General features: G+C 37.9%; 1 protein-coding gene across 1 annotated transcript; it reads right to left on the bottom strand.

Annotated features, from left to right (window-relative positions):
- Nucleotides 1-6870: 6870 nt before the first annotated feature.
- HOXB9 (homeobox B9) lies at nucleotides 6871-10833 on the bottom strand. The gene is made up of 2 exons (XM_039517028.1): nucleotides 10326-10833; nucleotides 6871-7281 (listed from the first exon to the last, which is right to left on the bottom strand). The coding sequence occupies exons 1-2, from the start codon at nucleotides 10831-10833 to the stop codon at nucleotides 7046-7048; spliced, it is 744 nt and encodes a 247-aa protein (XP_039372962.1). The 3' UTR covers nucleotides 6871-7045.
- Nucleotides 10834-12606: the final 1773 nt, after the last annotated feature.

Here is a 12606-nt window from a genome sequence, read left to right as displayed (position 1 = left end):
TTGTTGAAGATGTGGCTGGGCATGATGGCAAACTAAAGAATTGTTTCGCTTATCACATCCAAAACAGAACCTTTATGGACATTAACTGATGCCTGGTCCCCCATCTCCACCCCCCACCAACTTAAACTTTTATTTTTTTTACATGGTGCTTACGGAAGCTGGGAAGAAGAGGGGGTGGGATGGGGGGGATGAGATAGAAAGACTTTCTATTTTATTGACATTTGGTAACAACCGAGCAAAGTTACCCCTAACATGCCAACACTGCAGTTTTCCACAATATAAACACACAGGGGGTAGATTTTGAAATTCATTTATCGCAGTCAGCAAATATTGCGGAAACATATTTCAGATAATAACTGCACAAAACCCTCCCAACTTAAACGCTTCCCAGTGTCCCTAACACCCTCTCTCCTGACATCCCCCATATACTTCCAGCTATATTTTTCAGTCTTTCAACCTTCAATAAGACGTACAGAGACACTTCTGTATCTTTCTTTCCGCCCTGCCTACATGTAAATTTCTTTCCGTTCCATCCAACTACCTTATATTTACACACAAAAGGTGAATGAAACATTATTTCGTGCCCATCCTCAAACTGGGGGACAATTTTCAATCATCTGCTTCCAAAACGCTAATAAGAAAAAGTTAAAATGTTCCAGCTAGATAGTCAATCTTTCTATTGTTTTGCGTAAGAACCTACATTAAAAACTGACAGCAGAAACATTTTACGAAAGAAAGAAAGAAAGAAAGAAAGAAAGTTAGTATCAGAGAATAAAAGTTGTAAACCATCCTTAGTATTTCTTTTCCTCTATTTTGCATAGGGATAATTTCATCCTATTGCAAAATCCTTTTCAAGTAATGATTGTTGTTGGAGTGTTTGCAGAAGCATAAATACGATTTTTTCTCCCCTAAAAGACAAGTAAAGATTTTATTTTTCTAGACAATTTTACTGTCGATTGAGTACAGTTTGTTTTCATCGTTGAAAGTAGATAGATAGATAGATAGATAGATAGATCACCTGAGTAAACAGCAAAACATCTCAGGGTTTTGTGTGTGTGTGTGTGTGTTTTGTTAGAAAAATTAAGATGATTATTTTCAGCAACAAACAAAAATCCCAAATAAAAAGACAAAAGTATTTTCAGAAAGGAACTTACGTTCTTGTGTGTCTGTATATATTTATATAAAATAAAACATATTATAAACTCAGATGTTGGTATAGATAGAGACAGAGAAGGGGTCACTTCAGTTGTTCTTGGAAGTTAACATTTTTATCAAGTGCAGTAGAATTTTATAGTCATCATGTGGTATAACTCATCAATGCATCAGAAATCAATGGCCGACTTTAAATCATTCATATACTGTACTGGTGATTCCTGATGAAAGGAAAATGTTTCTATTATAAGAAAAAACAAGAGAGAGAGAAGATAATTTATAAATACCCAGCAGAGGAAAGATTTATTAGGAAATAATAGAGAAAAAAAGCATACTACGGAAAACATTACTTTTCATTATTTTGCATTTTATTGAGTGTATAAAATGGACTTCTATTAATTTTACAGGTATTTCTATTTAAATATGTATTGGGGTTTTTAGCGTATTTAAATACAATTTAGAGCTATTTAATTTTTGGATTTGTAAACAACATATTAAATTCTGCATGGAAAATTATTGCTTTCGGTAATGTATCCTTTTACTTTTGTTATGTTCCGTTCCAGAAAATTCTATATGAAAAGTCATAAATTTGTTGTATCTGTGAAGAGAAGTATTTATCCGGAAAATGTTTTGATACGAAAGTTTCAAAGAAATCTTATATTAAAATTGTATCATTGTGTTTCCTTGTTTTGCTTCTTCCTTAGCTATATGTGTGAGACTATATTTTAACCATTATTGCTTTATAATTTGGAGAGGGGGAAGATCAGAATGAAAATGAATTTACAGATACAAAACTTTGTATCGTTGCTGTTGCTGGAGCAGTGGAATCTTTCTAAGTATTTCAGCACGGTAAATTTACTATTTTTTATTAACTTTATACTGAGGTTAGGCTCCTTTCTTATATTTTCTTAAATATCTATGGGCATCAGTTGAGCAAGCAATCAACAATGTAATCGAACCGTTGGGCAAAAATACAGTGGTTCAATGCCCATAAAACATGTTATTTATAAATAATTTAATGTCCATGACTGTAAACAATTTAAAATAAACAAATGAGAAAGTACACCGTGCAAGCATTTTTTAAAGAAAAAAACACGCTCCCCGCCCCGAAATCTTTGATTCATTCTTTTTCATTTCTGAAAATGTAAATCTTAGATGTTAGCATAATTGAAATGTTGTCGTCTAACAAACTGAACTAACGGCGTAGAAGACAAAAATAGCTGTTTTTCAGATGAACGTTTAAAATAGATGCGTGTTTCATCCCAAATCCTGCTAGCATCCAGATTCTCAGATTTACCTTCTTTTAAATCTCATATAATTTATACACGCAAGGAAAAAATAGATGTAGCCTATAAAATCGGCAAAATAGCTATAATTAACCCTATATTTTATCTCTCAGGATTATTCATACTCTTCTGCAATACCCAGATTGTTGTTTCTAATGAAATCAAGGTGTTATTAAATAGCCTTAATGCTGAGGAACTGGCCGCCTGTGATTTTTAACATGGAGCAACAGCGCCATCTAGCGACCATCCGAATTCAAAATCCCCCTAGCCACACAAACAGATGAATCCAATAAAAATAGACTAGGCGAAAGGTGGAGGGATGGAGGGTGTGGGGGGAGGAGAGAAAACTTATTTGTTGGGGGAGGGGTGAAGCATGGAAATCAGGAAACGGTTGATAAAATTTGGCGGATAGATGGTTATAAAAAAGTAAAAGCAAGCCCCAGAGTTTTCTGCAAAGTATCCCTACCATCCAGTCGTTTTAGTAGCGATAAAGCAGGGGAAATGATTTTGCTTCTGAAAACCTCTATTGTTTCAAATTCCGAGACTAAACAATTGAGCATTCTCCTCTGGAGGGGGAAGGCTAGGGCTGTAAACAGATAAAGAGCTTCCCAAGCCCAGACGTCTCGCCAGAACTTCTGTGTATATGCGTGTGCGTGTATGTGTGTTGTTGTTGTTGTGAGTTTATGGCTCGGGATTCTGGCAGCCTGGAATGTCTAAGAAAGAAAGAACAAAGGGAAGCATCCAGAGTGCTGGATTTTCACGGCATCTGCAAGAAAAGAATAAAGAAGAATAAATTAACATACTCCCTTCCCCCCACCTCCACCCCTTAAAAAAAACAACCCTTAAACAAAAACTTTGTATGTGGTTGAGGCTGAAAGAAGAGTATTTACGTGTTGGGTTTCCCCACATCCCCATGTCGTTGTAGTAATTTAGGAGCTCCTGAAAGTTTTCTTGCACTGTTTGCTTTACAGCCGTTTAGTTCTTTAACCTTCAGAAATTTATACCCTGTAAAGTTTTATAGCGGTCATATTCTTTTATTGCAGCGCACTGCGCGTATTTTTTTTTATGACAAGTTACTTCCCTTCCTCTCTTTCTCCAGTAAGCTCCCAAAATCTTTTAACTTCTTTTGTTTTCTTTGGACTACCCCATAGAAAGAGGATTTCTTCCCTCCCCCCCCAGCCCCCCACCAGCTTTTACAAGTAAAATGTTGCCTTTTAGAGCAATGTTAACAAAACGAGGGGAAAGAGACTCTTGGCTGTATTTCTCGTTGTTTCCCGCTGATCTGAACTTTAGGGTCTAATTTTTTGTTTGTTTGTTTGTTTTACTTTCCAGGCACTTATGTGTCTGCATGAGACATAACGTGCAAAAACGACTTCTCAATCCTGAGTTACTTATCAAGTCCTAGGGGAAAGGAATCCTGTGCTATAGATTCTGATCATTCCTACCAAAGGTGGGAATATTTTATTTCGTTTGCAAAGATTTTTTTTTAACTCCCCACTCACCTTACGGCCATTGTAGCCTATCTGGATTTAAAATAACGGTGCATCGAACCCAAGAAGGGAGGTCTCAGAAACACTTCACAAAATTGACTTAGAAACGGAGTAGGTTAAAGTGGAAGCCAGGAAAGACTTAATACCCTGGAAATGAATTCATTTCATTTCTTCCATGGACACTTTTTTCCCCTACACAGGCAAAAAAAATTGATCTTTATAATACACTTAACGAGCCACTGTAGAACTCAGGGAAACACACTGGAAATATTTCTGAAATTTTAGATGAAGCAGTATAACACAGTGAGATATAGGTGTTGTTCTAAAATCGATTTTTATTCTGGAGCATTAAACATCCGTGGAAAATACATTTGGGCTTGTGCAACAGAAAACAGGTTTTCCAACAATTTGTTCTTTTAAAAAAACACAAATCCTCTACTAAAATGAAGTAACATTTTTTACCGTATTTAAAAAACTTATTTCATGGTTGCCTTTAAAATATCCGCTCATTACCACAATGCTAAGGAAAGTGAAAAGGGATGTTATATCCTAGAGTCCAGTAGATTGAACAAGTGAATTAAGTTATGGGTAGTATTTGATCGTTTGTTTGTTTTTAAATAGCAAGTGTTTAGATAAGCCTGTCTGGGATCAGTTTGGAACCATAGGTCAGATTTAGGCAGTATATTCAGTCCGTTAAAACTGGACTTTAGGTTAATTTGTCATTCATTAAATGAAGAGAGAGAGAAAACAAAATATAAAACCCCAAACTTTAACAGGCCCAATCGTTGCTTTTCATTTCAGATGATTTTGAAAGTAAACCCAGATTTAGACTAATGATCCTTTCCCCCTTTTTTTTTCAGTTCAAAATGGGGGGAAATCCTGGTTTTTGGAATTTCTTTTGAGAAGGAAAATTTCCATACAATGTGAAGTTAGGGTAGATTTAACCCACTGTGGCTCCCTAGCAGTTACAGCCGGAAAGTTTGACGTGAGAAAGTCTAGGCTTAAAAAGCGTCTGAAGATTGGGCTTAAACATTTTCAGATCTGGTTGCTAGTCGCCTGAAAGATTTTTTTTTAAATGGGGGAAAACTAAACTTGTGTAAATTGCAGTGTACAGAAAAGCACCGCCATTGCCTCTGATCTTTGAATAATCTGAAAAGCAGGCGCACTCTCCAAAAATGAAAATATCACTCTGGAATCTCTACAGGGCAATCGCTTATCAGCAGATAAAAGTAGTATAAAAATCTTCTCCTAAGAGTACAAGCAGTTTTCTTGTCTATGAAATTAGATTTGTATTGTTTTGCTCACACATCACCAGAAATATATTTATTTTCTTTTTCTTTTGTTTGTTTTTTTGCTATTAAAACTTGCCACCATACACTGTGTTATTCCTAGAAAGACTTCTGGTAGCTTGGTACACAAATGTACACACGGGAAAAAAAAGATAGGTTTATTTTGATATTCGTCATCGTTCTTTGAAAAGTAACAATTTAAGATCTCAACGTATACTCAAAAAGCCACATTGGAAACATAAAACAAGCGTCAACGTTCACAGAAACACAATCACAGACACATTTTACAATACCCACCATATAGTCAACTTGTACTAAAGTTACTCCCCCCACCTCCCTATCTCCCTCCCTCTCCTCTCCCACCCTTATCCTGTCCCCCCTCCCCCCAAAAAAGTTAAATCTTACAGAGAGATAAGGGACTCACAGTCCTGGTTGGACTGGTATAGAGAAACTTCCAAGAGATCTTTCAGATGAGAATTCAGTTCCTTCCAGCATGAAATGAGACCTCTTTTGTAAACAATTAGGATACATATTTGTTACATTAAATGCACCCCCCACACACAAAAAAATGCAATCACAAGACAATCACAATTCTTTTATGTCACGCAACCAGTAACAGTGTTCTTTTTCGTGTGAAAATGCAACAGCACGTATTATAATGTCATGTAAACAAGGTATAAGTGTAAAACTCATTTCTAACAGATCAGAAGGGAATATTCAAGTATAAACTTCTCATCTGAAATATCAGGGGAAAGCAATGTACAACCAACAGCCTTGGCACTTTACCTCTGAAACTATCTAATTATTTAGGAAAATTCATTTCACAATAAATTATAAATACTCTAACACTAAGAACACAAGTTTACCTTCTCTTATAGATCTACTTAGGTAGGATTTTTTTTTGTTTTCTGTTTGTTTTTAACTAGAAAAATGTCATGTTTTCTTCTCTAAAAGTTAGGAATACGTTGGAAGGGATGGTCTTTTTTGTTTTTCTTTTTTCTTTTTATTTGTGGTTTTCTTTGTTTTTTTTTGTTTTTTTTTGCTAAACAATTAACACTTTTGTTCTGATAGACTTTTCAAATTATCCCGTATAAAACTATCAGGTTGGGAGGATTATTTCTAAGATTATACTAAATTCTCTGGTCAACGTCACTGATCCACCACAGAGCAATTAAAACAATAAAATAAAATAAACAAAAACAGAGGCGCAGTGGGATATTTGACTGTCATTAATCCGAATACACTGCTATAAAGTTGGTGAATTGAAAATGGTTTGTTGTATGCAATTAAACTCAAATCTTAAAAATGTGTCTGTCGTCTAGTAAATGGTCTGGTTTCTTTGCCACTTCAACTTATGTATGTGGGTGTGTGGTGGGGATCGGTTAAGAGACACAATCATTCTCCTTAACGCTGTTACAGAAAGACAATGGGATTGTGTCACGGGCATGGACTGTGTTTATTTGTGACAAGGTGGTGGTGGTGGTTGGATTTTTTTTGTCTTTCATTTAAAAAATAGAGGCATCATATCCGGATGACAACACAGCCTATGGCCCTGCTATGTCTACACTGTATGAAAACAAAATAAAACAAAAAAACAAGGAATAAAAACAAAACCCAGAATATGTCCTAAATCAGGATTTGCACCTTCACATAAGTAGCTTTCTAACTGGCATCAATAAGAAAAAAAAATTATAAACTTCCGGCTTGCGAAGGTGGAACCAAAAAGACACCCCATGTTTTATTTATCATCATAAGTATAGTTCGGAAGCTATCACCCATAAATATCGAGTAAGCTGTGAGACAGAGCATGGCATTTGCCTTCTGTATCTTATTCTTTGCCCTGTTCCTTGTTCATTTTCTTCATTTTCATTCTTCGGTTCTGAAACCAGATTTTGACTTGTCTTTCACTCAGGTTGAGGAGTCTGGCCACTTCGTGTCTACGGTCCCTGGTGAGGTACATATTGAACAAAAACTCCTTCTCTAGCTCCAGGGTCTGGTATTTGGTGTAAGGGCATCTTTTTTTTCTGGAGGAGCGGGCATGGAGCCAGTTGGCCGCTGGGTTGGCTGAAAGACAAGCAGCAAGATCAATACTCTGTATCCTGTTCGTTTCTCAGAATGGTCTTAATCAATAATACCATCAAATATATATATATGAATAAATGTCCACTGAGTTATGAGTTACCGGGAAAAGGCTACGTGAAAAACATATATGTTCACAAAAGTCTATCCACACACCTGTGCGTATGGCTGATGTATAGGACCCCGATCCTGGAAACAATTACGCACGTGCTTAACTTGACCACCTGGAGCGGCCCCAGTGTTTTCCAAGGTAGTACAATGAAGCACGCGCTAAAGTGTTTGCAGGATCGGGACCTATACGTGTATAGATGCATGTAAGTGTATATGTGCCTAAATCCACACACACGTGTGTCTGTAGATGGACAGAGAGTCATTTATGCATCTATAGGCATATTTTGCAGATATGTGTGTATACGTATGACTATATCCATTCCTATCTGCATTGTACTTAAGAAATACATAGATTACTTCTGAATAAGGCGTCACTAAATCATGCCTATTTTTGCTAAGTGCCAAGCAATAGTCGTAATACAATAAACATCACTTCGGTGGGCTCTGGTCAATGTTCTCCAGAAACACAATTGCATTTGCAGTTGTATTATAAATGTAAGTAATGCAATAGAAAAGAGCAAAGTTACCTGTGCATTATCCCCCTCCCCGCTTAACGTGGCATTGGAAATAAGAACATTTTATAAACACTTCCCAATAATTTCATCTAATCAAGGTGGAGACAAAAAGACTTTGGAACAAAGATCAGAAAGAAAGTCTGAATACAGTATCCCAGACCATTCGCATTAACCACACACTAACTTTAGGTGCCAAAGGCATGCTGGTGAATTTGTCACCGAGAAGGTGTGCTGAAATATTTTTTTGGGGGAGAAATGCTTTGCACACTTCTACTAATTACTTGGGGGAATAAAATGAAAAGATTATGACCAGATCACATTCTTCTGTTTTACTTCCTTTGCCTCTTCTGAAATTATAGATAAAGCCATAAACCTTAAGATAAATTAAATGGAGTATTATATTAAAACAACAACAACAACAACAACACACCAACAGAATGTTTCCTCTACGTAAAAGGAAATGTATTGAATATTTTAAAAATAATCCTGTTACTCTCCCACGGTAAGTACTGCATCTTACAAATTTGCACGGCTATTTCCTTAATGTAATTGACTTGATCTAATATGCAGAATTAAATATTAAAGAGGAAGAAAGCTGTTAATAATTGATACCGTTAGTCCTGCTACCTATCTTTTAATAGCAACGGAGAGGCTCTTCTTCATAAAAGATCTTCTTGGAAAAAACATGACATTTTATACAGGAAAAGAGGTTGATCTCGTGACTCTGTACAATCCTTTAAGCAGGAAAGCCAATGAGAAATGATTTTAAAATCCAACAAATAAATGAAAATCTTGTGGCGGCACTAGCTTCCTTATTATGTAATATTTTCAAAAAATTGAAACAGCCAGTGGGAATGCTCTCTGAAAAACAGCTCCCTCTTCCAGTCCTGTTACAGAGTTTTTGCTGGCATTCTATCAACCTCCACCAAAATCAAACTGTTATTTAAAACAAAATTTGCGTCTTAACCACGTACCGTAGAAACCACAGAGTAGCCTATTAGCGTGGATACCTGCACCTTCATAACGCTGTCCTGGACAAGATTTGTATTTATTCCGTTTCAGGGACATTGAGCACCGAGCCTGGGCTCTGTAATTCTCCCAAATCATTCACCTCACTCGCAGTTTGTTCTGGATCTCTGCCCAGTACAATAGAATAGGACTTTCTTTTTGTGCACGGGGTAAGTTAACTGATAGACATAACGCCACCACTGCACACCGGGAGAATGTATAGTTTTATTTGTCATCACGTAGTTGCAATTGCAATATCTGTTATACGTTGCAAACAAAAAAAATAATAACGATAATTTAAGAAGGGGGGAGAAATCAATGTGTAATTACACATGCGAAACGTGCTGGAGAGATATTCCTTCGGCGAATATTGCTGCTGGATACACTATGAATTGGGCTGTCAAGTTCGTTTTAAAAAGCTGTGCATTCCGTGCAAAATATTGATAACGGTGCTGAATCTTGACTGGTTTCACCCTCCTCTTTCTAGACTGAGAGGAGCCCTGCTTTACCTTTCAGGTACAGTAAAGAAGCAGGAGCTAGCGAGAAGCTAACACGCGTGATATTTTGCTCGAATGTCCTTGTTTTGTATCTAAAGCGGTGCGTGTGTGTGCATATAAATGCGGAGCTTTATATCTAGAGATAGATGCATGTATTATAAACGCAAGCGTTTGCTCCACTTTTCAGAAAACAATTCACGAAAGAGGCACATGATTTGGTTTAACAGTTCACCAATCTGCTCCAGTACAAATAAAGACCTAATTAAGTTCCGACCCCCTTTTCCTCTTTGGAAGCGTGGTTCTGAAGTATTCAGACCCAACCGTTACATTTCATAAACAAACAAACAAACAAAAAAAAAAGAGGCAACGTGACAGATGAAACAACGAGGCAGACCGTCAACTTCGGATCTCTCAAGGTAAATAAGAGCAGCTAGCATGAAATAGACATTGTTGCTGTTTACTTCTCCACGTGAACTCTTCCACCTTTTTCTTTTCTCACCCCCTCCCTCGGCTTTATTCCACTTTTCAGCCTCCATTCCCTTTCCTCCCAATATTTCCGTTTTCCCCTCCTTCCCCCACAAACATCACCCTTTGCTAGGAAAGCGACGATTTTGGAGCTTTGAATGCATGGCAGCAAAGAGGAAGATTTGACCAAGCTTTTTGCATTTGCTCTGGCTTCGACACTGCTTAAGGAGTTTTAATCAAAGCAATGCCATTCTCTTCCCTACCACCACCACCACCACCTCTTTCCACGACCACCCTCTCCTGCCCTTTAGGTTGGCACCAGTAATCTGAGCGTTTTCTTTCAGACATGATTTTCAACTTTGCTTTGCATTGTCCCGTTTTATGGCACCGCCTCAGCTTTTATACTGTTTACTTCCTCACTTTTATAACTTACTTTGATCTGGCCTGTCTTTGTCCTCGCTTCCTTCACAAACTTTATTGTCCTCGAAGCTGGGCCTTTGATTGGAAACGATCGCCTCCCTTCCAGCAGAAGTTTCTAAATTGTACTCCTGTGCTGCGGGTTTATGGACTTCCCCGGGGTGCCCCAGCAGAGGCTCTGATTTAACTGATCCCTGTCCGGGTATGTTGTCTGTTCTGGGCACTGGATCCAACCAGCTTCGTAGATACCTGCTATCAGAAGGGACGCTTTGATGTTGAATATATGGATGATAGACCGAAGGAAGGGTACCAGAAGAATGTGGATTCAAAGGAGTCCAGGAGGCGCTGAAAACTGGAGGTTTTGGCTGGAAACTACAAGAGGGGAATTCTAGATGCTCATTATGTCCAGCTTGCCTGGAACCTGTATATTGCCCAGTTGAAAATTTAGCTGAAGGCGAATCTTCACTGTCATGACTTATAATAGAGTCGACATAATAATTGCTAAGAGTCCCAGAAATGGACATTCTCAGACATCATACAAAGCACGGTTCAATGAAGGGAAAAAAAATTATATATATATCTATATATATAGGACAGATCTAGATTTGCACTCTACCCCCTTCTCCAACTTCCTAGCCAACAAAGTACAGTTGGGCTGCTGTGTTGTGAGCTCCTAGCAAAATGATTGGTCAAACTTTTTTCGTGCGCCTGATAAAGCGTCAGTGGAGGCGTAAATCAATCGAAGGCGAGGGGGCTGAACAGCGCTGTCATTCGCCCTTGCATTCCATATCAAGGATGGATTGTTTTATGTTTATGCAATGTTGCAAAACGTCAGTAGTTTAGAAAGCCACGAAACATACAGTGCGGGGCTGATACGCCTTCCTACATTTTGCTTCTGAAACATAAACGCGGGGAAAAGCACCAACACGCGGATCTCTCTGGCTTTAATAACCGCCGTGTGGCGGGGAAGGGAGAGAGAGGGAAGCAATTCTTGGCCATTCAGTTACCCATGTGCAACTGTGACAAGCCGGAGAATATGTACAATTCGGCCAAAAAGTTAGTTATTAGCGAGAGAGAGATTCGTGCGCTGTTAAACGAGGGATGGGGCTGGTTATAAAGCACTGACCCGTCTGGAATGGGTCAAAAATTGGATTCTTAACACAGGAAAATGACCGGCGTATCTTTGAAATTTCAAATGTCATTGTAACGTATCGGACATCATAACGTTGTCGGGCGGACCATAATACCTCCATTGTCTATAGCTGGGTTTGTCTAACATGGAAAAAGTCAGAATGTATGTCTCTGTGCTTCACCAGTGTAAGCCCAGGAGTGTGTTGCTAGGGCTCAGATGGTCGCATACACCGCTTGAACCTAGAAGCTTTCCTTTAACTTTACAAGGCTAGTAAAATACAGTGTGGCACGGATCCTGCATTGTTACAGAACCCGTTATACTTGGGACGGTTAAATAGTTTAATAACACTTACATTAGCTTTCTTTGATTTTTATAGCCTCGAATTTATTGCCTGTGGAAAAGAAAGGGGGGGGGGGAAGGAGTCTTTCACATTTTAGGCTGCAGCTTATGGCTCCCCACCCTACCCCACTCCCACATTCACATATATGAAAAAATATCCCACTTGTATGTAAACATGATTTTTTTAAATGGGGTGGATTTCTTTTTGCTAATAGTTAAGGAAATGAGTAACAGGCTTTAACGAGATACAGCTACTCACTAGTCTGGAGCGCAGAGGAAACAGCGTCCGTCCAGCCAAATTACATGAGCTGCATTCTTTCCAACAGGGTTACACTAAGATTTTAAATGTCGGTTCAATTCTACTGTGACTATGTGAAAAATTATCCCCGGAACTTCATCTGAGCTACAGTCTGGATGGATTTGCCTCCTTGCATCTCTCTAGAGTTCTTCTCCTAACACAGAATTATTTTTAAAGTTAATAGAATCTAATTTGCTAATATTACCCATTAAGAATATTTTCTAAATTGGCAGTGATGTATATTTGATATGTCTTTAGGAGAGGACTAATAATCAGATATTGGGTATTAAGTGACCCTCTTCAAATTAAGAGAAAACAAAACAAATCTTTCTCCTCTCTCTCTCTTACTATATAGATGGAGATAGAGCTATAGATCTGCGTGAAATATCTCTAAGACAAAGGCATTTTACTAGTGGAAAATGTTAAAGGCACTTAAAAACCAACCTCCAAGCCTTTACATTTCCCCTTAATTCCTATAAAATGTGTCTTATGCAAGTCAGCTACAGAATGTGTAGAATGACATATGTC

Source organism: Mauremys reevesii, linkage group 27, assembly GCF_016161935.1.
Source record: "Mauremys reevesii isolate NIE-2019 linkage group 27, ASM1616193v1, whole genome shotgun sequence".
Classification (NCBI taxonomy): domain Eukaryota; kingdom Metazoa; phylum Chordata; order Testudines; family Geoemydidae; genus Mauremys; species Mauremys reevesii.
The sequence above is the reverse complement of the archived record's forward strand: the minus strand, read 5'-3'. Positions and strand labels throughout refer to the sequence as shown.

What these genes read in the sequence shown, in the direction of transcription:
- HOXB9 (XM_039517028.1), bottom strand. Translation starts at nt 10,833, where the DNA reads ATGTCCATTTCTGGGACTCTTAGCAATTATTATGTCGACTCTATTATA. An exon ending in CAAAGACAGGCCAGATCAAA is followed by an intron (nt 7,282 to 10,325) that starts GTAAGTTATAAA and finishes CTTGTCTTTCAG; the next exon opens with CCAACCCAGCGGCCAACTGG.